The sequence below is a fragment of the Macaca nemestrina genome, chromosome 1, assembly GCF_043159975.1.
Source record: "Macaca nemestrina isolate mMacNem1 chromosome 1, mMacNem.hap1, whole genome shotgun sequence".
Classification (NCBI taxonomy): domain Eukaryota; kingdom Metazoa; phylum Chordata; class Mammalia; order Primates; family Cercopithecidae; genus Macaca; species Macaca nemestrina.
The window spans coordinates 109,777,709-109,804,162 of NC_092125.1; the positions used below are offsets into that span (position 1 = coordinate 109,777,709).

The 26,454-nt window shown below is 49.7% G+C and overlaps 1 protein-coding gene and 2 long non-coding RNA genes across 9 annotated transcripts; 2 read left to right on the forward strand and 1 right to left on the reverse strand.

Annotated features, from left to right (window-relative positions):
• Positions 1-168: 168 nt before the first annotated feature.
• Positions 169-24,742, reverse strand: LOC105497796 (pleckstrin homology domain containing O1). Of its 7 annotated transcripts, none has more exons than XR_011617432.1 (11): positions 24,414-24,742; positions 23,119-23,265; positions 17,622-17,762; positions 16,816-16,920; positions 16,340-16,441; positions 14,315-14,993; positions 11,063-11,131; positions 9,461-9,567; positions 9,205-9,326; positions 4,627-4,868; positions 169-299 (listed from the first exon to the last, which is right to left on the reverse strand). XR_011617432.1 is itself a non-coding variant. In XM_024797957.2 (8 exons), the coding sequence occupies exons 1-8, from the start codon at positions 24,678-24,680 to the stop codon at positions 10,959-10,961; spliced, it is 1,518 nt and encodes a 505-aa protein (XP_024653725.2). In that variant the 5' UTR covers positions 24,681-24,734; the 3' UTR covers positions 10,650-10,958. The 7 variants fall into 7 exon arrangements, 3 of the variants coding, with proteins under 3 accessions (XP_024653725.2, XP_011767469.2, XP_011767470.1); XR_011617434.1 differs by lacking the exon at positions 24,414-24,742 and adding an exon at positions 23,910-24,220 and having other exon boundaries at positions 180-299; XR_011617433.1 differs by lacking the exon at positions 11,063-11,131 and having other exon boundaries at positions 170-299; positions 24,414-24,741.
• LOC139360218 (uncharacterized) lies at positions 6,269-14,305 on the forward strand. The gene is made up of 3 exons (XR_011617444.1): positions 6,269-6,447; positions 12,947-13,009; positions 14,211-14,305. It is a non-coding gene; the product is annotated as an uncharacterized lncRNA (long non-coding RNA).
• LOC139360217 (uncharacterized) lies at positions 18,160-19,448 on the forward strand. The gene is made up of 3 exons (XR_011617443.1): positions 18,160-18,298; positions 18,673-18,780; positions 19,212-19,448. It is a non-coding gene; the product is annotated as an uncharacterized lncRNA (long non-coding RNA).
• Positions 24,743-26,454: the final 1,712 nt, after the last annotated feature.

Sequence of the window (26,454 nt, forward strand, 5' to 3'; positions counted from 1 at the left end):
ATTTATAATAGGGGCTTTGAAACACGCCGTATCAGTTCCAGCCCCCATAGGGACTGGAGAGCAAAGGTCAGTCATGCAGGCAGCATGTGGTCAAGCTCCAGCAACGGCTCTGGACACCAAAGACTTGGGCAAGCTTTCCTGGTGGCAGCACTCGCAAGCACTGTCACACCTCATAGCTGGGAGGGGCAGTGATGTCTGGAATTTCACAGGAGAAGGTGTCCAAAGTTTCCCGTGTGGCTCTTCCCAGACTTTGCCCTCTGGATCTCTTCCCTTGGCTGGTTCTGATGTGTACCCTTTTGCTGCAAAAAAAGTTTCAGTAATTTGTCATAAGTATAGTGCTTCCCTGAGTACTGTGAGTCATTGTAGCAAATTATCAAACCTGCGGGGATAGTGGAACCAAACCCTGAACTGGCTACTGGTGTCTGAAGTGAGGGTGGCCTGGTAGAGGACTGTTCCTTACCCCCTGAAGTCTGGCCTGCCTCCAGGTAGTTGGGGTCAGACATCACTGCGTTTAGATTTAGATTTTGACGCTTTTTGACACTTTCTAGCTTGGTTACGTCTCTCGGCTTCATTTTTTTTTTTTTTTAAGATGGATTCTCGCTCTGTTGCCCAGGCTGGAGTGCAATGGCACCATCTCAACTCACAGCAACCTCCGCCCCCTGGGTTCAAGCGATTCTCCTGCCTGAGCCTCCCGAGCAGCTGGGGTTATAGGTGCCCGCCACCACGCCTGGCTAATTTTTTTTTTTTTTTTTTTTTTTGTAATTTTAGTAGAGACGGAGTTTCACCATGTTGGCCAGGCTGGTCTCAAACTCCTGACCTGCCTCGGCCTCCCAAAGTGCTGGGATTACAGGTGTGAGCCACCGCACCTGGCCGGCTTCAATTTTTCTAATCCTTAATTTGGGGATCATACTTGTCCTATTTTCTTCACAGGGTTAATTATGAAGATCAAAAATTAAATAGTGTATGTGTGAGAGAGCTATTGATAGCAAACAAGAACATGATATCTAAAACTGTAAAGGACCATCAAAAGGTATTACTTTTATTACGATGGAACTAAATGGTGGAGATAATGTGGTGAGGTACATGTGTTAGGTAAGGCTTTCTTCAATCATTCATTACACAAATAAAGATTGAATTTAGGGCCGGGCGCGGTGGCTCAAGCCTGTAATCCCAGCACTTTGGGAGGCCGAGACGGGCGGATCACGAGGTCAGGAGATCGAGACCATCCTGGCTAACACGGTGAAACCCCGTCTCTACTAAAAAATACAAAAAACTAGCCGGGCGCGGTGGCGGGCGCCTGTAGTCCCAACTACTCAGGAGGCTGAGGCGGGAGAATGGCGTGAACCCGGGAGGCGGAGCTTGCAGTGAGCTGAGATCCGGCCACTGCACTCCAGCCTGGGCGGCAGAGCGAGACTCCGTCTCAAAAAAAAAAAAAAAAAAAAAAAAGATTGAATTTAGGTGTTGGGGAGATAAGTCAGGGCCCTGCTCTATGGGGGCTTCTATTCTACTCAGGGAGAGAGAAAATAAAGAGGCAACTGAGGAGAATAATTAGACTGTGGTCATTGTTGTGTGGGAAGCAGAATGATAAGGTAACAATTCTGTTGGAAGGGGTGCCTCTCAAGACAGAGTGGCCAGAGAAGGCGCCTAAGAACTGATGTTTGAATAAAGAAGTTAAAAAAGAGAACAAGGGTATTTAGGCAGAAGGAATAGCAAAGGCAAAGGCCCTGAGGTGGGAAAGAGCTTGGTGTATGTACAGAACAGAGAAGAGATCTGTGTGTCTGGCCTGGGGATAAGGTTGGAGATATGCATGAGTCAGAGGAAGGGGGGTCGTTTTTTTTTTTCTTTTTCTTTTTTGAGACAAGGTGTCACTCTGTCGCACAGGCTGGAGTGCAGTGGGACAATCTCGATTCACTGCATCCTCGACCTCCCCAGCTCAAGTGATCCTCCCACCTCAGCCTCCCAAGTAGCTGGGACAATAGGTGTGCGCCACCATGACTGGCTATTTATTTGTATTTTTAGTAGAGATGGGGTTTTGTCATGTTGCCCAGGGGTGGGGCAAGTTCCTGGGATCAAGCTATCTGCTCGCCTCAGCCTCCCAAAGTGCTGGGATTACAGGCATGAGCCACTGTGTTTGGCAGAGAAGGGCTTTATTTGCCAGAGAAAATATTTGGATTTTTAAGAGTGACATGAAGTTAGGGTGGTTTTAAGTAGGCAAGTGAGATGAACTGCTTTAAGAAGACACTCCAGGCTGGGCGCAGTGGCTCACACCTGTAATCCCAGCACTTTGGGAGGTGAAGGTGGGCGGATCACGTGAGGTCGGGAGTTCGAGACCAGCCTGACCAACATGGAGAAACCTCGTCTCAACTAAAAAAAAAATACAAAATTAGCTGGGCGTGGTGGCACATATACCTGTAATCCTAGCTACTTGGGAGGCTGAGGCAGGACAATCGCTTGAACCTGGGAGGCGGAGGTAGCAGTGAGCCATTGCACTCCAGCCTGGGCAACAAGAGCACAACTCTGTCACACACACAAAACAAAAACAAAAACACCCACACACATACAAGAAGACACTCCAGCTGCTGAACGGGAATGAGGGGAGGCAGGGAGACCTCACCAGGAGACTATGTAGGGAAGGAGCTGGCTGAGGAGAGATGGAGAAATGGTCATCTTCCAGCTATGCTTTAAGGTAGAACCAAAAAGCCTTGCGGATGGACTCCAGATGTTGGGGATGGGGTAGGCAAGAGGAAGAAAGGTTTGTCAGCTGCCTCCTCTGGGAAGCAGATGCTGAATGAGGAGTGTAAGAGGCCTAAAAGGGAGTGCCTGTGAGAGGGGACAGGAAGCAGGGTTCAGCAAGGAGAGCCTCAGACTGAAATGCAGATAGAATCTTGGGCAACATATTGGGGAACTCCAGAGCAAATGTGTTTCATTAGAGGGGTTCGCATAGGGCAGAAATGTCCAGGCCCTAAGAGCCCCTCTACTCTGTTCAGTCACTGGCCAGGGCCTGATGAGAGGAGTGTGCCTTGGTTGGAAAACTGAGACAGATCCCTCAGCACTAACAGCTGGGGCTGACAGCTAACTGTCCGCCTTGCAGTTGTCCAGCAAGTTCTTTCTTGAAGACAAATCCAGGTGAGGCACCTTCATGGCTACCACAGTCTTCCTTTTGTACCATGTGGATCTACATTTCCACATACGTCGAGGGGTAGCTCTTCCGGGGTTTCAGTGGGCTCTTTTCTTGAAGGGACTTAGATAAGGGAGGTCAGTGGGGTAACCACAGGCTGTTGCTGCAGTTGGTCTTGCAATAGGTAACATCATTTCCCTCCTCCATTATCCATTCTAAATTCCACTCTCCCTCTCTGCTAGAGATGACACCACTGTCATTTCTGCTGGCCTTTTTTTTTTTTTTTTTTTTTTTTTGAGACGGAGTCTCGCTCTGTCGCCCAGGCTGGAGTGCAGTGGCCGGATCTCAGCTCACTGCAAGCTCCGCCTCCCGGGTTCACGCCATTCTCCTGCCTCAGCCTCCCGAGTAGCTGGGACTACAGGCGCCCGCCACCTCGCCCGGCTAGTTTTTTGTATTTTTTAGTAGAGACGGGGTTTCACCGTGTTAGCCAGGATAGTCTCGATCTCCTGACCTCGTGATCCGCCCGTCTTGGCCTCCCAAAGTGCTGGGATTACAGGCTTGAGCCACCGCGCCCGGCCACCCTCCAGGCATTGTAGTTCCTTCTTTGTGCATGCAAGATGCAGCATTTTGTCTTTTGTTTCATAGGCAATGACCTAGTATGCCCTTGACCACTGGATTCCAAAAAACTTTATGGAAGGGGCAAGTCCTGGAATCTTTAGAGAGTTTATGTCTCATTTTCTAGACTGCATGTGTCTTCCTGAGGCTTTCAGGTGCCAGCCACCTCTTGCTATTCTCCAAAATTAGCCTAATGTCATTGATGAATGGAGCATTGTGATATTCTGTGGGAAGTCCAGATGATCTAGATCTTTTCTGAATGTATCATGACATAGACTGGGAGAGTTAACAACAACCCTAGGGGTGGGGGGAATCTAAATGAATATTGTCATCCAGTCCATGTGAATGCTGTTTCTGATTCTCTTTCCTGATCGAGATAAAGAAGAGTGAATTTGCCAAATCAATGGCCAAATGTCATGTACTTGAAACCATATTTATATATTCTAGCTATGATACCACACCCAGCATGATCACTCGAGGCTTGAGCTGAGCTGGGAATCGTCTAGGGTTATTTCCAAGGATCCATGTGTTTTCTGCAGGGGCCAGGCTGGTGAATTAAACAGAGGTATGATACAGACCACGATCCTTGCATCCCTGAGGTACTTAAGGGTGGCAATGATCTCTATCTTCCATCTGGCATGAGATATTATTTTGTATTTGCTATCTTGGCTGGGTGAAGGGGAGAGGGACACAATTTCAGAGGCTTCCACTGACCTTCCCCACCATGATAGCTCTTATAGCATAAAGCAGGGGCCCCACATGGGGGCTTCCCCAACTGCTGAATATACCAATCCCAGTTATACATTCAGGGACTGGGGCAATGACCACCAGGTGTGGCCAGAGCCCTGGTGGACCCACTCGAAGCTGGACATCAGCCAGAATCCCCATTTTACCTGACCTATAGCCCATCATTGTAACAGGGGCCATTATGACATTTCGGGTCTTTGAATATCAGTGCCATTCAGGCCCTGTGTCTAATAGTCTTCAACATGTCTGGATATTCCTCCTCTCCCAGGTGACGGTCAGCCAGGACTGGTGGAATTATTACAGTGCACACTTGCTGTGATGTTGCAGGGACCTTCCTCTTGGGGACTCTGCCGCATTTTCCATTTCAGGTCTGAAAAATGTTGCAGGTCTAGGAAATGAGAAGGAATCATTACTTTTTTTCAGTGTTCTTAAAACATATATTTTATTTTAAATTGTGATAAAAACATAACATTTTAAACTGGGTGTGGTGGTGCATGTTTGTAGTCCTAGCTACTTGGGAGGCTGAGGTGGGAGGATCACTTGAACCCAGGAGGTCAAGGTTGCGGTGAGCAGAGACAGTGCCACTGCACTCCAGCCTGGGCAACAGAGTGAGACCCCGTCCCCAAAAAAGAAGAAAACCACACACAAAACAACATTGATCACCTTACCAATTTGTAAGTGTACAGTTCCACAGTTTTAAGTATATTCACAGTGTTGTGCAGCTGAGCTCTAGAGCTGCTCATCTTGCAACACTGACACCCCATACCCATTAAACAACAACTCCAAATTTCTCCCTGCCCCTGGCTTCTGGCAACCACCATCCTACTTTATGTTCCTATGAATCCGACTGCTTTAGATGTCTCACATAAATAAAATCATACAGTATTTTTGTCTTTTTGTGACTGGTGTGTTTCAGTTAGCATAATACCCTCAAGGCTCATGTTGTAGTATGTGACAGGACTTCCTTTTTAAGGCTGAATAATGTACATTTCCCATTTTATTTATTCTTTCATCCATCAATGGACACTTGAGTTGCTTCCACCTGTTGGCTGTTGTGAATAATGCTGCTGTGAATATGGGTGTGCAAATATCTCAAGACCCTGCTTTCAATACTTTTGAAGTGGGATTGCTGGATCATATGGTAATTCCATTTTTAAGTTTTTGGGAACACTCAGACTGTTTTCCACAGCAGCTCACCATTTTACATTTCCACCAATACTGCACAAGGCTTCCAATTTCTCTACTTCAAGACTTTTTACGGGGGCAACTGTGCTCAGCCTATTCTTGCATTTGTTTGATTTGCCCTTGTTGGCTGTTAATTTTATCCCTAGGGATATCATGTTCTAGTAATCAACTTAATTTCCCCTTGACTGACTGACTGACTTATTTATTTATTTATTTATTGAGACAAAGTCTCACTCTGTCACAAGGATGGAGTGCAATGGCACCAGCCTAGGAGGCTCACTGCAGCCTCCAACCCCTGGGCTCAAGAGATCCTCCCACCTCAGCCTCCTACGTAGCTGGAACTACAGGCACATGCAACTATGCCTGGCTAAATAAAAAAAATTTTTTTTTTTTTTTTTTAGAGACAGGTCTTACTATGTTGCCCAGGTTGGTCATGAATCCCTGGCCTTAGGTGATCCTCCCACCTTGCACTGGGATTACAGGCATGAACCGCACCTGGTCTTGACCGGCTCTTTGACTTTGCTGGTCATTAAGAGAATTGTGACCTCCTGGCTTCTATTGTTGCCACCTGGCCTTTATTGCTTGGCACTGGGGAGGGGATTGGTTATTTCCATTGCTATCAATAATCTCAGCTTTGTTATGACCTCTCCTATCTTCATCCCTGGCCTACGGAGGGGAGGCCCCACTGTCTGTACATCTCCCATTTTGTTTATTGATGCTGGTACCACCCTCACCAATGCCGCAGTAAAGGATGTGTGTCTTCCATGGAACATAATCCCATGGTGAGTCTTTAGACCTCAAATAATACATTCCAACACATCTACTTTCCTAAACTTTCAAATTTCTTCCTCCACTGCTGATGTGGAGGAAGCATTGAAATTCAAGCATTTCAATTGTGCTGCATGGGTTATTACTTTTTCAAGGCTTTTAGGAGCACACTAATATTCATATATCTGAACTATTTTGTGGGGTCCTTGCTGGAGTGTAAATCCTGTATCCCAAGAAAGTGCCCCCAAATTAATAAACTTTCTTATCCAGGTTTCTATTCTGATATTCTCAAAACTCTAGGTCCGGCTGGGCACAGTGGCTCACGCCTGGAATCCTAACACTTTGGGAGGATGAGGCAGGTGGATCACTTGAGGTCAGGAGTTCGAGACCAGCCTGGCCAACATGGTGAAACCCCGTCTCTACTAAAAATACAAAAATTAGCCGGGCGTGGTGACAGGTGCCTGTAATCCCAGCTACTCGGGAGGCTGGGGCAGGAGAATCACTTGAACCCGGGAGGCGGAGGTTGCAGTGAGCCAAGATTGTGCCACTGCACTCCAGCCTGGGTGACAGAGCGAGGGAGACTGTCAAAAAAAAAAAAAAAAAAAAACAACAAGTGGGGAGTGGTGGCTCACACCTGTAATCCCAGCACTTTGGGAGGCTGAGGTGGTCTGATCACGAGGTCAGGAAATTGACACCATACTGGCTAACATGGTGAAACCCCATCTCCTCTAAAAATACAAAAAATTAGCTGGGCGTGGTGGAGTGTTGCCTGTAATCCCAGCTACTGGGGAGGCTGAGGCAGGAGAATCACTTAAATCCAGGAGGCAGAGGTTGCAGTGAGCAGAGATAGTGCCACTGCACTCCAGCCTGGGGGACAGAGCAAGACTCCATATCAAAAAACAAACAAAAAACAAACAAAAAAACAAACAAAAAACAAAAAACATTCTAGGTCCATAGGCACCTCCCCTGCTCCTGCTCCTACATGCTGGGTTTAGTTCCTTTCTTCCTTGTAAGGCCCAGCACGTTCTTGGCTCTGAATTACGTTGTGACTTATGCTCAGTTATTCTGGCAGCCAGAAGAGGAGTTGGGGCCGATCTGGAGGGACACTCCTGTTATGTTTCAGGGAGAGATCTCTGTGTTGCCTTTCCTGGGCAGCAGGTGGTGCTGGCTCTTAACAGAGAGGGGTGGGTCCTCTTAGCAGGGTATGTGGGGTCAGAGGATTCTGGGAACCAAAATTTTCAGGGATCTCCACCATCCAACGTACCAGATGTCCCCATTCTGTGTGTTGGAATCCTAGCCCAAGTTTTTTCAGCCAGGGCCTTGATCTTGACAGGGCGGATCTACCTTGGCTAAGGGTTCTAGCTACCTGCCTCAGCCTCAGTGGGGTGTTAGTTTTTGAAGCTCCTGGTTGCTATCAATTTCTGAGTTCTATCTTTTACTGTTCTTCCATTGCAGGCGATCCCTTTGCTACCAAAGAAGCCCCTGGCCCTCACACTTAGTTTCAGTTGTTTGCTAACGGCCTTTCCTTCTCTCTGTACGATACCAGTGCAGCTGAGTAACAGCCAATTCCTTTGTCATTGTGTGCTTTGTTCTCCTGTGCATTTTTGGTGTGTTTTAATTTTAATGTTAAAAATGGACACACTGTAATTGCACATCCTTATGGGGTACAATTTACCTCTGTACTTTTCAAAGGCCTGAATCGTTTCACTGGCCAGGTGGTCCCCGCCATTAGCTCATTCTCATAAATTACCACCGGTGAAAGTTTTTCTTGCTGGAGACTGTTCTGGGCTCTATTATCTTTCCATCAAATTCTGCTTGCAAACTGAAAAGTTCCTTTTTCAGTTCCTGTTTCCTGCAATACCTTATCAATCACAGCTAAGAAAAGCCTGTTGCTACTTCTAACATTCTGCCTGGAAGTCTCTTTAGCTACCTCCAACAAATTTATTAGGTATATTTTCTAGCTCCCAAGACACCACAGGTGACAGTTTTGTGAATGATTCTACCACCATATAACACGGGTGGTCTTTCTCCCGTCTCTGAGAGCAGTTTTCTCCCTGTTCATCCAGACTCTGTAACAGTATCCTTGCTGCCCTTCTAGGCTGTCTGCTGCTGGGTCCTAAGATCAATGCCACTTGTTTCAGGTTTTAGTGAGGGCAGCATCCCACTTCCAAGAAACAATCTTTGTTCTAGTATCTATTGCTGAGTAACAAATCACCCCAAAACCTAGTGACTTAAGACAGCAATGGTTTGTTAGTTTCCCACAGTTCTGGGGGCTGACTGAGCAGCTAGTCTCTGGTCTTGCTTGTGTGCTGCTCCAGCTGTGTCTGACTGGAGGCTTGGATGCTGGGACATATCCATGTGGTTTCACGGTCTCATAGCAAGGATGCTCGCCCAGGCTTCTTATAAGCACCTGACTTTTAAGAGAGTAAAAGTGTGGAAACTACAAGACCCTTTAAGGCCTAGGCGCTGGAACGTACACAGTACATGTTCTTTGTTCTATTGGGCAAAACAAGTCATCGGCAAACCCAGATTCAAGCAGCAGTTGAAGAGAGAGCAACTCAAAAGGGAGAAACAGCGAACTCATATTGCAAAGGAGCGTGGAGGGGGGCTGGTTCACTGAGGATCATTATTTAGTCATCTATTACATTTATTGTACATTTAAGATACATGTTAGATACCCAGGTAAAGATGTCAAGTTGGCACTTAGCTCTAAGTGCTAGAGAGGGAAATTTAGGCTGGAGAAATAAATTTGGGACAACATATCAACATACAGATTGGGTACTTCTTGGAATCGTCTTGCCCTCAGGGTTTCCAGCTGCTGTATAAGTCTGGACTGTGTATGAGGCGCAGTAATGGCGGAGTGCGGCCCTCTGCAGCCAGAGCTGGGTGGAGGCTGGGGGAAGAGGAATATTGTGTTTTTGAGTCCACTTCCCTATTTGTGCACAGAGCATTCCACTAGTGTTCTCCTCCCTGCCTCCCAACCTTGATAGAGCCAAAAACATTAGGGACGGTATTAGGACAACTGACCTGCATGCCAAGGACATAGGACAGGAGACTATGCCATTGGCTTGTTTTGCCACCTGAAGTCAGGAACCTTAGGAGAAAGGGGCTGTTTGCTGTCATGGCTTTAATATCTGGAAGAAGGGAAAGCAAGAACGGGCATGAGACTAGTATTTTTGAAAGAAAGGGGTGATTTCTGAGCCGTCCCAAACCAGCAGGAAGGACAGGGGTGATAACCCCAACTTGCCCATAGCAGGAAGTAAAGAGGAGAAGGGATTCGGCGTCGGAGACCATGACACAGGTCAAGAGTTCTAGTGCTACTTGCTTTTCTATGAGTTCCTTTTCCTCATATTAAGTCCTTATGAAAGCCGCCTTATGTCCATGGTTTCTGTAGCTGCACCAGCATCTACACTTCTGATAGTTCAGGAGGAGTTGGGAATCTGTATTCTCCAATTGCTCCCCAACCTCAATGCACTTAACAAGGGTGCTCTCCATACTTATTAAGCCTCCAAAATCACGTTTTTAAACTGGTCCTGCTAATTTTTGCATTCCCCCCATCCTTGCTTCCAACCCTAGGGTTGGGGTGAGGTTGGGGTGGGCCATGTACAAGACTTTCTGGCTCTATCTCTCATTTCCTGAGCAGAGCTGGGCTGCACTAATTGACCTCGAGGGTCTCAGCTGTGCTAAGTTGGGTGTTTGTTAGATCTCGTTAGGCTTGTAATTAGTGCAAGGAATCTAGGTCAGAGGCAACGGGTTGGAGTGATGGTCTCCTGGGGCATGACTAAAGGTGGGGAATAGCAAACAGGCTCCTCATTCTTTGGGGGGGGTGAGCCGGGGGAGGAACGGTGGGACTTGTGTCACACACAGAGACAGACACAGGGTCACGTGCAGAAAGGCGGTCAAACTCTGCTGTGTGCGTGTATGTGTGTGCATGAGTGTGTGCATGAACGTGTATGATTTTGTGTGTGTGTGTGTGTGTGTGTTCGCTCCTGCATTTACTCGGGTTTTTTCCAACCTCTCCATATATGGCGTGGCTCTAGAGCAGGCTGGGGATTGGCTGCTTCTGTTGGGAGACAGGGAGGTAGTAAGAAAGCAGAGAGAAAGGAACCCAGCGTAGGGAAGGGAGTGACGAAGTGGGGGATGGGGGGCAGTCGCCGAGCCTGAGGGTTGCAGAAGGGAGCTGGGACTGCTTGCCTGTGAGGTTTAGATAGGGGAGAGATTCTTAGAGACTCAATTCCTGGGAGAATGAGGCAAATTTACTACTGGCAGAGAGGTTGGGAGAGTGGCTGGCGAAGGAGGCGAGAGCTGTTTCCTCAGGGACAGAGCTCTAGGCTCAGCACCACATGGTTTGTGAGAAGCAGGGCAGGAGTTACAGAAATTTGCACTTTTCTTTTCTCCCTGGTCAACCTATGCTGTGGAAATAGCAGGAAATCAACTCATCAGCGTTCCAGGCCAACGCCCCAGACATTCTTCCTGACAGAGGGAGCCGGGACTGCAGTTCCTTCGTCCCTCCTCAGGCCCCTGGCTAACAACCTGATGGGGAAGGACAGGAAAAGTTGAGGAAAATGTCATTGAAATGCGAATTAAGATTTCGTTCTTTACCTGCCTCTACCCCTCACCCCATCTCACCTCTGTGTCCTGGGTTCCCCCCCGTCTCCCCATCCTTGGGCCTCCGGAGGGTGCTTCCCTTTGCTTCATCTGTGTAAGAAGAGAAGGGAGCAGAGCAGTTGGGAGGAGGAAGGGAGGGAGAATAAGTGCACCCTGAAAGCGTCTCAGGGCAGCTGTGTGCTGAGAAAGTTGCCCCACACAGCTACGGAGCCACCCATTTGCCACGCATCACAGTTACTGCGGGCACGAAGGGAAATACCACAGGCAGAGGGGCTGGAATGATGGAGTGAGGGAAGAGAGGCGCTGGGAGGAAGGGAAATAAACCGTAAGCACCTTCCCATCCTCCTGTCACAGTGCCCAGGTTCAACACAAATGCTTCCTCAACAGAACTCATGCCAGCAGCCTACCACAAGGGTGCACCTTAAGCAATTTTTCTAGTGGCAAGCCTGGCTCCATGCTAAGCTCTAAAGTTCTTGAAGACCAGGGATGATGCTTTCATCCCCCCTTCTTGCTCTAGGCTTCAGCACAGTACCTGGTGTGCTCTCTCCTCTGAAGAGAGAGGTCGGGCACAGCCTGTGGCCTGAATCTAGCTAAGTGACAGTGACTGACCCCACACCAGCGGCCTCATTCACACTGTGCTCCTTCCACCTGAGCTAGCGGCCCACTGCCCAGAGTCAAACCAGTAACAGTAGCTGCAGCGGTTACTTTCTGACAGGCATTTTCCATATTGTCCTCACCTATCCAATACCTCTGCAGCTTGCAGATGAAAAAAACTAATATTTGGAAAGCATGTGCCTTGCCCAGGGCCTCATAATCAAGAATTAACAGAGTTAGAATTTGAATCCAGATTCATCTGGTTTCAAAGCTGGGCTCATTTCACCACCCAATGGCCTGGATGTTCCAGTAACTGTTGGAGAACTGGAAGCTGTTGGTTTTGGAGCCTGAAGCCGGGAGCACGGTGCCCAGCTCTTCTCTTACTGTCGTGAGGTCCCCAATCTTTCTTTTCTGCTTCCCTCACCTGTCACTCTCCTCTCTAGTGTCTCCCTCCATCTTCTGGCTCCCCTGGGAGCCACAGATAATTGACATGTTGGGATACATATGTCATTTGTGCTTTTGTCTTCTTTCCTCATTATGTGGGAGCAACAAGGAAGAAAAAACGGAAAAATGCTGGCAAAATACAAAGATAGAGACTTGTAAAAAGAAAGCATAATTCTAGCTTAGACTTCAATACCTGTGACAGCAGATGGCTCTGCTGACCATGCTTAGGGTCGTGGAGAGTGTAGCTATTTGGAGGACAGGATGTCTGGAAGCCTGGGTCCTCACCTCATACCCCAGGAGACCACAGAGACATGAAGGTGGCACTCTTGCACGCTTTCCCTTACTCAACTGGGATACACATTCCTCAAGGAAGAGGCTAGGTAACTACAGTCTAAAGCTGGGGAAAATCTCCATGACAGAGTGGCAAGGGACTAGAGAACAAGAATTCCTCTGCCCTAGGGATGGTTTAATAGCAGTGATAAGGTCCAGAGAAGAGTTGTGAAGGAAAGAGATGATTTCTGGAAAGAAGGGGAGAGAACCCCCCCCCCGCCCACACCATTTTGCTTCCATGGGTTGTAGGAGTGACATCAGAGCAGAAGAATGGGGATTGAAGGGTCTGTTTCTCCCACAGGGTTTTCCCCCCTCTTCCTCCTATCCCATCTTCCTAACATCGGGGTAGCTTCATGGCCAGGTCTATATGCAACTTGGCCCCGTTTCCGCCTCCCCCCATCTCTAGTGAAGCCCCGCTGCTCTTGGAGGATCAAGCAGCTAGCAGGGCACACTTCAAAGTGGTTTTTAACCCTCCATTTACTTGATTCATGAGGCTCTGTCCCCTTCTTTCCCAAAATCAAATTATTCCCTTCACAGCTCTTCTCGGGACCTCACCAGTTACTATACCTGATCTCACACACTTCTGAGGAAGAGCGAACAGTGAGTTGTGTGGGATACCATAGGCAAGAATGTTGGGAAGCCTGTCAACTTCAGGGTGGCTGGGAGGGTGCTGGTGTGGGCATCCAGATGCTTTTCTAAAGTGGGGGCTTGCTTAGCGATAGAAGAGGTTTGATGAAGGAGAGTGGGGAGGCTACAGGAAACCTTAGCTTGGCCGAAAGAGGAACTTGGACACATGTTTGGTTTTCCCCTTCATCCTACCCAGCTTGCATCACAAATCAGTTTCATTCTTAGTTCAGTTCTTCTGTGGGATCTGTCTCTAGTTCCCCTGTGCTAGGGCCCTGAATCAAATAATGAAACTAGTCTCATCCACCCAAGGCTGGATCTTTTTTTTTTTTTTTGAGATGGAGTTTTGCTTGTTGCCCAGGCTGGAGTGCAATGGCATGATCTTGGCTTGCTGCAACCTCTGCCTCCCAGGTTTAAGTGATTCTCCTGTCTCAGCCTCCCGCATAGCTGGGATTACAGGCACCCACCACCATGCCTGGCTAATTTTTTGTATTTTCAGTAGAGACGGGGTTTCATCATGTTGGTCAGGCTGGTCTCAAACTCCTGACCTCAGGTGATCCACCCACTTTGGCCTCCCGAAGTGTTGGGATTACAGGCATGAGCCACTACGCCCGACAAAGTTGGATCTTTGAGTCAATGTTGGGAAGGGTATGGAAGATGAAGGGAAGAAATGTCTCATGTAAGAAAATCCAGGCAGCTGGATCTCAACCAGAGACTGCTAGGAAAGAGAAGCCAGTGTCTGGCTGGGGAAGATTTTAATTCCACAAATCCTCCTCGGGGCTGGGATAAATTTCACGGACAGGTGGCAATGGCCTCCACATCCCTACAACTAGAGTAGAGCAGCTGAAACTTCACCCTCAAACTGACTGCCTGGGGTGGGACATAGAAAACGCCCTCGTCCCCCTCCTGCTCTAAGCTTAGAAGCCCACTGTATCCTTGGGAGCAGCAGTGGACTCCCCGTGCCGTCTTGGGGGCAGGCGGTGTGTGGAGTGATCAGACTATGTCTTTTCTGCACCTTCTCTCTCTCTGGCTGGGTAAAAACTTCCTACTACTGCTACAGGGTCACTTCCTCAAACCTGAAGGAGATACGGAAAGTAGGAGGGGAAACAAGGGTTGTAGTGGGGTCAGGCATCAGCAAGAGCAATAAGCTCATTTTTGTCTTCTTTTTTTGATTGAGGTAAATAAAAAAGCTTTATCCAGCCACACGGAGATAAGAGTCTGTCCAACCCAACGAGTTCCAGACCCCACCCCGCCCTCACATCAGGCTCTTCCGGTACTGACTGTGCGGGGTAGTCTGTCTGAGGTGGGAGTCGGGGGTCTGCAGGTCCATCTGTCTGTACAGGTCTCTCAGCTCCCTGACCTCCTGCAGCACCCTCTTTGCCTGGTTCCAATTTGATGACGCCTCTCCCAGCAGCCGTTCCGTCTCCAACAGCAGCTGCTCTGACTCAGAATCCGGCGGAGACCGAGGGGGGTCCTTGGCCTTTCGCTTCCCATCTCCCAGTCCTTGAACCTCTGCCAGAAGCTCCTGAGTCTTCTCCAGTTTCCTTGCTACCAGGTCCTGGATCCGGGACAGTTGCCCCGGGTGCGGGGGGGCAGGGGATGGGGGTTCCTCAGCCTGGAGCTGGAGGGTGCGGGCAGGGGCAGCGTCCCGCTGAGACAGGATCTCCTCCAGGGAGGCGCAGCGGCCCTTCTCTGTGGGTGTCAACTTCTTGGGTGCCTGGGGGGTGTAGGTGGCCCCTTTGTCTGGTTTTTCCCAAGGTCGGGAGAGGCTGCTTGCCCGGTCTGCGGAGGGCTGGATGCGGTCTGAGTCTGCTCTCCGCCGGCTCCCTGCCAGCTGGGCCACAGACTTGTCCAGGTCAACCCGAAAGCTCTCAGCACAAGAGGTTGGTTCCTCAGGGGAAGGGTCTTCCTCCTGGATCAGGTCCAAGGTCAGCATTCCATCCGAGGTAGACGTGGAAGCCTGTGGAGCAAGGGGGAAATGAGAGGGGAAAGCTGTCTTCAGGAGGGATTTTCAGAATGACTGCCTAAAAGATGCAAGCTGTGGTCATTTTCCTCTACAAGCCTTCCCTGAATGAGAAGTAGTTATTTTAGAGACAGAGTCTTACTCTGTCGTCCAGGCTGGAGTGCAGTGGCATAATCTTGGCTCACTGCAAACTCCACCTTGTGGTTCAAGCGATTCTCCTACCTCAGCCTCCCAAGTAGCTAGGATTACATGCACGCACCACCACGCCTGGCTTTTTTTTTTTTGTATTTTTAGCAGTGGCAGGGTTTTACCACGTTGGCCATGGTTGGTCTCAAACTCCTGATCTCAAGTGATCCACCTGTCTCAGCCTCCCAAAGTACTGGGATTATAGGTGTGAGCAACCCTGCCTGGCAAAGCCCTCTGCTCTTGACTGAACCCTCCTACTGAATGTGCTGTTTCTTATTCCTTTGATAGTGACTTGAATGTTTCTTTTTCTGTGATTTACTTTCTGTTGCTTGTTTCCTGTATTCTCCATTCTACCACAAGCTTCCTGAGGGGCGTCCTCTTCCTCAGTATTGTGGACTCTCAGCATTAAACTGGGTCTGACACACAGAGGACGCTCCCCATGGCACAATGACTGTCCTCCTCCATCTGCATCCTATGAGCCCCCACTTCAGCCCCCTTGCCTTACAAAATTTTTTCTCTTATTTCCAGAATACTAAAAGTGATGAGTAGTCAATACCAAATATGTAGTTACACATATGCTGCTTTAGTCATTCCTCATAGCAGCCCTTCAAGGCAGGCATGATTACTGCCTCATTTTACAGCTGAAGACATGCAACTTCAGGGAACCACACAGGTAGCTGATTATAGTGAGGTTCCAACTCAGGTTTGGACTCCAAAGCCTGTGTTCTCTGCACTATACCTGCCTTCCTCTCTCTCTAAAGACTTAAGAGCTCAGAAGCATGAAAGAAACCAGCACTTTGTATGTTTCAGGGATTCACTGTCATTCTTTCTCCTCCAAATGCCTGCACTACTACATGCTGTTACCCATCAAGACAGTCACCATAAAGTAGCTTAGTTTTCATTTTCCTGTGGGTATAACTCATTTTCTCCAAAAGAAAAAACATTACTGGGAGCCAGGACTTTTGAACTCCTAATGGGTGCTGAATAAATCCTTTTGATTTAGATCAGGCAGGGGCATGGGGTGGAAGGACTTCCCTCGCCTCTGATCTTGGCATCAGGGAGGCCTCCCACAAATGCCTCTGGTGGCATACAGTTCTGTCTGAGATGGACTGACGCAGAATTGGCCCTTTGGCAATGTTTATTACAGTCTTACATACCACAGCCATTAGGTGTCCCCTTGTTGGGGGGCGGCGGGAATGTTGGATTTTTGCCCTGTCTCGAGTGGGATGGGCAAGATAGCTGTCCTCCTCAACGGTGACCTGAAGAGATGTACTGTGAGTCATGAGTGCTCTTCAGCGACCTTTGTCCCAACCCAGCATCCCGAGGCCTGAACGCGTGCCCATTCCATTCACGGCTTCTGAATGAATCCATGGGCAAGGGGATTTACTGGACACGAAGGGGCTCTTTAAGCTGACGCAAGGCTGGCTCCCGCATCATGAAGTGGGGAAGAGGAGGTGTCAGAAGAGACTTGGAGAGAAGGTAGAAAGAGATCAGGTTTTTAAAAGGGAGGTAAAGAAGTAGAGCTGGTGGGGGAGCGAGTAAATGGGGCCTGCATAATCCTCCCCCTTCAGTGGGTCACAGCTGCTCCCTCTGCCCCAGTCTCCCTCCCTCTCCCCACAGTGAGCCCCCTGACCTCATCCAAGATACGGTTCTTGGCTCGGGTGATGGCAGAGTTGAGGGCACTGATCCACGATTCCTTCTCTTCTGGACTCACTGCCAGGAAGATCAGGTTGGGTGCCTGTGAGGGGAAGATTCCTGTTTCAGCCAGGGTTTTAGAGGTGGTGCCTCACCTCGAGATGAAGAAATAAGAGATTATAATCTCACTTTCTTAGACCCAGCTCCGGGAAGGAGAGATATTCTGCTTCCAGAGTCATCCATAACTTAAGGAAACCCAGCTTCTATTCCTGCAAAATGCATAGCTAGGAGGTTGTTTTAGAAACGACCAAGGAAGAGCTAAGAAGGATACTGAGTATTAATATGGTATTGGAGATAATCAGAGGAAGTCTGATGAAGGACAGGTATTAAAATACAAATCTTTCAATGTTTGAAGAAATAGAATGTGACAGGAGTAACTTCCCTGGGTTCCCTCCGACCAGATGAATTAGATTCAGAACTTCAACCACCTATCAGGGTACAAGGACAGGGATTTTCTTCTAAGGGATGTAAATATGCACATGTGTGGATGTGTGTGTATAAGACAGAGAAAAATAAAGAGATATATAGAGAGATGATCTTTGTGGCTGAACAGGTTAAAGGCTGGCCTGCCTGGAAAGAAGGAAATGGCCACAATATTCTCAGGTGAAATGATAAAAGCCAGCAGGAGAGCAATCCAGGGCCTCTGAGCCAAGATTGCTGAGAGAAGTTGAGGGGAAGGAGTTCTCCCCTGCCCCCTCCAACCCTGTCCATGTTCCAGCAGCCAAGGTGGCAGGAGAAACATACCGTGTTACCGGGCTGTTTGGAGTGGGCAAGAGTAAACTTGCTATGATTTTTCTTGCTCCTGCTCTTGGACTTCCGGAGCTCTTCACACTTCTCATAGTCACTCAGGTCAAATACCTCTTGAATATTTTTCTCATCTTTTACCTAGGGGAGGGTTGGGGTGAGGTGAGGAGGATAAAATTATTTAGCCCCTCCACCCAGACTGTTTTTTTTTTTTTGTTTTTTTTGTTTTTGTTTTTTTTTTTTGAGACGGAGTCTCGCTGTGTCTCCCAGGCTGGAGTGCAGTGGCGTGATCTCGGCTCACTGCAAGCTCCGCCTCCCGGGTTCACGCCATTCTCCCACCTCAGCCTCCCAAGTAGCTGAGACTACAGGCGCCCGCCACCACGCCCGGCTAGTTTTTTGTATTTTTAGTAGAGACGGGGTTTCACCATGTTAGCCAGGATAGTCTCGATCTCCTGACCTCGTGATCCACCCGCCTCGGCCTCCCAAAGTGCTGGGATTACAGGCTTGAGCCACCGCGCCCGGCCCACCCAGACTGTTAGTTTAGATCATCTTGGGAAGCAGAGGAAGCCTGAGGAGAGGGAGGCATGCCAGGAGAGGAGAGGGCCGTCCTGCCCAAAGCCTACAAAGGCCTCACATCGAGGAGGAGGCTAGGGCAGCCCCACGTCTTGAATGTTCAGGTGTGTTTCTGTTTAAATCCCTTCTCTTCACTCTCCTTAGCCAGGCTGCCATTTCCAGAGTCCCACTATGCCTCTCTTCACCCATTGCCCCACTCTTCCTTAAGGACACAACTTACATGTTCTAAAAAGGCTCATGTCCTTAAAGGGACATGGTAGATGGTTGATCCATCACCCTCAGTAAGACAGACCTGTATGGCCCTTGATGGTCCACAGAATGAAGATTAAGGCATGGCCAGTATCAGGCTGTCTGGAGGGAAGGAGGGGCTGTCTCTGGCCTCCCCACTCGCACGTGTGCAGTATAGCTCTCCCACCCCACCTTGCTCCCTTCTCTGGTATGTACAATTATAGAGACTCATCTTCCTTGTTCATTTCAGGAGCATAGCCACCACAGGACGGCAGCCCCCTGTGTTCACTTTGCTGAGTTTGTCCAGAGAAGCTGAAAACTACAATTACAGTTCCTACCCTTTCCTCCTCCCTCTAAGGTACTGTGACAATCCAAACTAACTCCTCCAGACCTGAAAAACCATTTCTTTCATCCCCCTATCTCTAGGCAAGAATGCACTTAGACTTTCCCTTGAAGACTACACTTTAGACTTGGAAAAAAGTATTCTGTGACTTCTTGCCATTATTCTAGTTTGAGTGCCTGGGTCCCCTTTATTGCAGGAAGCTCTTCCTCGTATCTAAACTTAGCCCTCCCTGCTGTAGTCTCTGTCCTGCACTCTGGTTCTACCTTTAGCAGCTTCAAGTAACATTTAGCTCTTAGCACTCCTGCTGAACATCTCATCGAGGCCGCATTCCTAGTGACATCCTCCAACCCCAACTAGCCTTTTCTGAGCACTGCAAAGCGGCTCTAGAAATATTTCTTCGCAGGTCCATTTGAAACCGATCACAATGTTTTCTCCTTTCCCCTAAGGCGGTGTTCCTACAACTCTGGGACTCTGAAGCAGTGGCTTATGGATTTGGTTTGGCTTGCAAAGACCAAAGTTACAGAGAGGAGACTTAGTTACAAGCCCAGACTGCACAGTCTGTTCACCCTCTGTGACTTGAGCCCAGGGTTGGAACACCTCAGGAAAAAGCTGGTCACGTTTTCCTGGGATGAGAAATGAAAAGCACCAGCACTTGTCTCATTAAAACTAAACAGATAAAAGTAGCCTCATGTCTTCCTTGGATGACATCCACCTACCCTGACTGAAATTATTTTTCAAAAGAGTCCCCAACTTCCCCAGCTCTGAAATGGTGCTCATGTGCATGGAGGTGAATTCATCTATCCTCCTGGTTCCTGGAAACCTGGAAGTGGGGAAGTGGTTCTCCCTTCCATTACCCAGACCATCTACAGTCTTGCATCTGCCCATCCTTCTGAATTGCTGCTGGACCTGGAGGCTGATGACAGATGAGGACAGATGACCACATGGCCCCATTCAAGTGAGTGACTGCTCATACATCTACCTCCATTTGTTTCAGCAAGGCTTGGCTCCTCCAGGGCCCCCCACTTTCCAGGTTCCCTGGCTTTAGGCTGGAAAGCGGCCAGAGGCCTTGAATGATTACGGGTAGAAGTAGGACAAGGTGCTGGCAAGGGGTGTCCAAGAACAATTCCCAGAAACACGGGGCAGGGATGTAAGATGATGCATCATCCCTCCTCTCCCCCTCCTTCTCCAGAGTTGAGACTATCAGCAGAGTCCAGAAACCGTGGAGAGGAAAGTGCTGGGTGTGTGAATGTAGCCAGGGGAAGAGAGTTAACTTACTCTGTTTTCCTTAGGGGAAGGGAAGGAAAGGAAGTTATTCTAGCTTGCATACAGACTGATAAGGAGTTCTGGGGAGCAGAAGACACTGACAGAGGTTAGCCCTTAGTGGGGGTGGAGAGGGTGGGAGATGGGGTGAGGCAAGCAGTAGCACAAGTATATTCCAGTGCCTGGGAAGATGGACAAAGCCAGCAGACTTGTTCTCCACCGTATTGTGTTTTTTTTTCCACGCTTATCTAATTCCCAGAGTCTCATTTATAACTACCCATCTTCCAAATTAACCCTCCCTTTCCCCTGATTCTTTGTCCTTGACCACAGAAAGGGATTTTTTCCCACACCTGTCCAAAGACTTGCCCCAAACCCAATTTCCTTGACCATGAGGTCTAAGGTCTAGCTTCTGTTCTTACCCACCAGCCTGTGACCATAAGGTGCTCCAGCCCTCTTTGAGAGAGGATGCCCTTTGACTGAGAAGGAAGAAAATGATTACTATCGAACACAGAAGAAATTCTATGGCAGAGGTGGTTGTGGGAGACCCTGCCTTTAAGAGAGGAAATAACAAAAAAGACTAGTGAAAATTCTGGGAGATAGGGTTATAATTTTTCTGGCATTAACAGCAAATGATATAGATTATACTCTGCCTTAAAAAAAATCTGTCCAGGCACTGTGGCTCACACCTATAATCCCAGAATTTCAGGAGGTTGAGGCAGAAGGATCACTTGAAGCCAGGAATTTGAGACCAGCCTGGGCAACATAGTGAGACCCCATGTCTACAAAAAATAAAAAAAAAAATAGCTGGGTGTGGTGGTGCATGCCTGTAGTCCCAGCTACTCGGGAGGCTGAGGTGGAAGGATTGCTTGAGCCCAGGAGGTCAAGCAAGCAGAGAGTTACAACTGTGACACTGCATTCCAGCATGGGAGACACAGTGAGACCATCTCTAAAAAACAAAACAAAACACCCTGTCTTGACTCTATTGGCCCTGGAGCTTTTTGCAAGTGGGCAGAATAAAGCCCAGAGTCCTCTGTCAATTTCACTTTTAACCAGGCCCACTGTAGCATGGAAACTGGCTCTAAAAAAGCATAGTATCAATATGTCTAGTCCCTCTTTCCTATGCCCTTCCCAGCAGGAGACAGCTGGCTCCGTGACCAGTCAGATGGTCCTGACTCATAGGACACCAGACATCCTAGGCTGAGGTCATTCCATCCTTTCCCCTGTCTCTGTACCTCTTCCTCACAAGCAAGGATCAACTATGCTTTTGCCCCCAGACTCTGCTCTTTGGGCAAATACAAACAAGCAATGGATGTCTTATTCCTCTTACCCTTTCACTATTACGTTTTCCCTGACTTGTAGGAAGTTCTCCCTGATTGGTAACTAGAGTTTCCTGCAATTAAGAAGTTCGGGGAAGACAGGAGATACACTTTGACACTTGCTTTTTTTTTTTTTTTTTTTTTTTTTAATTAGAAAGCCGGAAAGTTGTGGAGAAAACTTTCTGGAGGATTTGTGATTGGGCAGCCGTAACTCTTAAAAATAAATCCTCCTGGCCGGGCATGGTGGCTCACATCTGTAATCCCAGTACTTTGGGAGGCTGAGGCTGGTGGACCACTTGAGGCCAGGAGTTTGAGAGCAGCCTGGTCAACAATGCGAAACACTGTCTCTACAAAAAATACAAAAACTAGCCAGACATGGTGGCACCCACCTGTAGTCCCAGCTACTCGGAGGATGAGATGGGAGGATCACTTGAGCCCTGGAGGTGGAGGTTGCAGTGAGCTGTGATCAAACCACTGCATTCCAGCCTGGGTGACAGACCAAGAAAAGTGCCTTCACCTCACTCCTAAGACTTTCCATCACCAACTTCCTAGCTTTGTGTAAACAGTTAGGTTTCAATACCCTTAAGAGGGATCTCTTTGGCTGTGGCACAGCTTAGTTCTTCCCTAGATGCCTCAGTAGATGTTCTTCTAGATGAGTACTTTGTCTCAGGGTGTGTGTATATCTGTTTCAATACCATAAAAGGTTTTATTTACCTAAATATAATCTACTGAATAAGGGTGTCTACTGCAGAAAGTAGAAGAGGTTAGAACTCAGGGAGGACTTCCCAGTTAGCTCTGGGTGAGGGAACACAGAATCCCTCCTGTGAGGGTGAGAGGAAGAGCCACTCTAACTGGTACACAGGACAGTCTCCCAGGCTATACCGACAGTCACAGAGGCAGGGATTGGAGTGACTTCTAACCACTGGAGGGGCAATTCTGATTTCTCAACATGAGTACACGTTATTGACCCCAAGACTTAGGGAAAAAAGGGAGATGGGTCTGGATTCAATTATCATAGCTCAGGTTTTGACACAGTGTAGACTGGTTTTCATGGTTAAATACACAGCCAAAGGTATCCAAAGACATACAGGGGTTCTTAACTCCATTCTTCTCCCTTCTGATACAAATGGGGGGGGGGTGGGCAGGAAGTGGGTAGAAAATGGGTTCCTTGCCTTTTTTAAATGGGGTGGGGGTGGGGAACAGAGAGCATACTGGTTAGGGACACTGCCTTCAACGAAAATAACTGCCACTCACAGACCCGAGGTCACAGGGGCCAGACAGCGGGGTGCGTGTGTATTTTCTGTGATTCAGGGCGGATGCGCCACGGACAGGACCTGTGCACGCTCCTGCCACAGACAGGAAAGGGGAGGCTGGCTGGGGTTAGGGTCGGGGGACAGAAAGGGGTGGCGAATAGGCTAAACTGTTTCAGCAGAAATAACAAAGAAAATAAACCCTATATTCAGGAGGCCGGGTAGGGTGGGAGGCAGCAAGGGACACTCAGGACTTCTGGGGCGTCTTGGGAGGGGCTTATCATTGTTGTTAGGTATTTGCAAACAAAAAAACACTGAGTAAGCGGCCAGCTCAACTTCTAATTCTCACTCGGGTCTTCTCACTAAAGGGTGACCTTTCTCTGCAGATGAGATGGGGGTAGAGAGTCAGGAGACCACTGAACTTGCCTTTGGAACAAAACGAGGGTGGAGTAAGCTAGGCGAGCCCTTGTGGAGTGACAAAGTGGGGGGTATGAGAAAATGCAGAGTTAGAGGCAAGAAGCACCCACCTCCTTCTCAGAGATGTAGAGCTGGTCCCCTTTCAGCACCACATAGCGGTTTTTCCAAATCTCCCTGAAAATCCCTTTCCCGCAGAATTTCCGGACCCAGCCGACCTTCTCGGGCGGTGCAGGCTGCTGGTTTCCATCCTGAGGCCCCTGCCCCAGGACAAGATGAGAAGCGGGCGGTTAGGAGATTCCAGCCGCGGCTTCCTCTCCATCCGTCTCTCACGACCGCCTCAGCGGCCCCGTCTCCTCCGAAGGCTGCGGCCGGGGGTGGGGGAGGCGCCCCAGGTTCGCTCCCACTTCGGAAAGGTTTTCACTCCAAGGAACTCCCCCCGTTCCCCTCCCCTGCTCCCGAATAAACAACCGGGGCTGCGAGTGGCAGGGGCGCGGGCCGGGCGCGGAGGGGCTCCCGGGCTCCCTCCAGGCCCTGCGTCCCCGCCGCCCCGTGCTCGCCGCGCGGGGACTAACGGCGTTTCTTTGGTTTTCTCTCCCATTGTCTCCTCGCCACGGCGGAGCGCGAGGCAAACGCCCGCCCCGCGCCCAGGGGCGGGGGAGGTGCGGGTCAGGGGGAAACTCAGCCAAGTTGAATCCCCCTGAGGCGAGTAAACAAACAAAAGCCCCCGCCGGCGCCTCGCGGGGCCCAGAGCCCCGGCCCGGGGCCGAGGCCAAGGGGACCTGGCCGCCGGGGCGGGGGAGCGGCCGGGGCGGGTGTCTCTCAGGCTGCCGCGGCGCCGACGGGGCCGGGGTCGTCGGAGCGCGGAGGCGGCGGCGGCCGCAGGGCGGGCGGGCGCACTCACCCGCTTGGCGGAATTGTTCTTCTTCATCATTCCCAGCGGGCGCGAGCGCGGGGCTGCGGGCCGAGGGGCGGCCCCGCGTCGGGGCCTCGGCGGCTCCGCGGGGGCTCCTTCCCCGCGGGAGGGCGTCGGAGCTGCCCCGGCGCCGCCGCTGCTCCTCCCTCGCGCCCTCCCGCTCCCGGACTCTCCCCTTCTTTGTAGCTCCGGTTTCACTCAAGGCCGGCCTCCCTCGCGTTCGCACTCGCACACACACGCACGCCCGCTCCCCGCCCCTCGGCGCCCTCCATCCCGGCGCCCACGCGGCCCGGGTCCCCGAGCGCGCCCCCGCCAGCCGCCGGCCCGGCCCAGCGCGGCCGCTCCCCCGGCCCGGTGCGCTGTGGGCGGCCCAGCCCGCGCCCCGCAGCTCCATCCGCGGGCCGCTGACGTTGCGAGTTCAGAATAAAGGGCGAATCGCGGAGCCGCAGCTCGGGCGCTCCCCCCGCCCCCCCGCCTTTGTTTCTGACTCACGGAGGGGGAAGAAGGCGGCCTCCAAGCGGCCGGAGACCGCTTCCCAGGGGGCAGGGACCCTGGCTCCGCGGCGGCTCGGGCGACACGCGGAGCCCAAGAGACCTGGCCGCCGGCCGCCCCGGGGCCCAGTGGGCGGGCGCGGTGATAATGGAGAGACGTGCGGATTCGTGAAGACCGGAGATCGCCAGCCTCTAGAGCATCGCCTTTCTTGACCAAAAACAAAAACGAGAGCGGGAGCCCGGAGGGCGCGCCACCCAGAACTCTCATCAGGAATTCACGCTTCTAGGTGCTAGGGTGGCCTGGGCAGGTCAGATGCTGGGAAAAGTTTTATGCTCCGGAGGGGATCGACGTGTTGGGGGATGGGGTGGGACAGAAGTTTCTATTAATACACGTTTCTTCCAGTGTACAAAGCCTCAGGCCTTATTGTAGCCTCAGGAGAATAATCCTAAGGATGAGGCGGATTTTATGATCTCCATCTCACAGGGAGAAAACGGAGACTCAGAATAGCTGAGGGATTTGCAGACACAGTGTCAATGCTGGCAGGAATAGAATTGTCTCCAAACCATGATCCTTTATACCAAGTGGCTTTCAATGTAAGTTCCAGGTGAGGCTTAAACTTCCTGCCACCTGGGTATCTTTTCCCGCTGCACTAATAGGTAAAAATCCCATCCTCTCTACAGCGCTGGAGCCCAGTGGAGGGAAGGGCTGAACGCCCAGAGAATGCCCTGACTAGGGAAGCCTCTGCTGATCCCTCCTACAGCAGATCTGCCTCAGAGCTTCCAGGACACATCTTAGTAACTTCATGTCTTTTCAGTATATATATGTGTGATGGAAAAGGGGAGTGAGAAACCCCACTCTTAGGTATTGGTTTCATCACCACTCTGGGCTTTGGTCAAGTCACTGAATTTCTTTAGGCCTGCATCCCTCCAACATATTAAGTGGTGAGGGATGAACTGCCATTTTTATCAACAAGGAAAGTTAGGGGAAGATATGAGATGACCTCTGAGAGTCCTTTGAAGATATGTGTTGTCTTCTAGGGCTAATTTTGAAATAAAAGGCTAATAAACACATTGCCTGGCACATGGCAAGCATGCAATAACCACAAAATGAATAAAAATCCCTGGCACTGAGGAGCAGGGAAAAGGAAAAATCCTTTTTCCAGAGATGTCTCAAGATAAAAGTGTTGGCTAAATTTGTGGTTTGAGTAGTGGAGGCTGTTTTGGCTTTTTCTGGTATGTCAAATGAAGGAGGGGCTCCCTCCCCTTCCCAGTCCCACCTTTCCTCCTAATCCAATATTCCTCTCAACTTCTTTCCATTCACCATACCAATTAATTCCACGATTTTAGACTGACACAGAACCTTATCCTTTCAAAATGCTCTTATATGTCATTTCTTTACACCTTTAGTGCCACCTTGTAAGGTATATAGATTAAGTATTAATATTTTCATTTGGAAAATGAGGAAACAGGGCATGCCAGATCAACTGACTTGCCCAAGTTTATACATCAAGTTACTGGCTAAATGGATTAGAATCCAAGCTTCCTGACTGCAGTCTCCTCTTCAGATTTTGTAACCCCCTCCCATGGGCATGAGTGTGCATACACCACGTTCCCCAAACCATCTTGTCCCCTTCCCAATGTCTCTATTTTTTTTTTTTTTTTTGAGACGGAGTCTCGCTCTGTCGCCCAGGCTGGAGTGCAGTGGCCGGATCTCGGCTCACTGCAAGCTCCGCCTCCTGGGTTTACGCCATTCTCCTGCCTCAGCCTCCCGAGTAGCTGGGACTACAGGCGCCCGCCACCTCGCCCGGCTAGTTTTTTGTATTTTTTAATAGAGACGGGGTTTCACCATGTTAGCCAGGACGGTCTTGATTTCCTGACCTCGTGATCCGCCCGTCTCGGCCTCCCAAAGTGCTGGGATTACAGGCGTGAGCCACCGCGCCCGGCCCCAATGTCTCTATTTTCTAACCCCCCGTTTAAAGAGCGATGAAAAAATAATGAGCAAATCCAGGATGTCTTCGTATGTGAGGAAGCAATATGTCCAG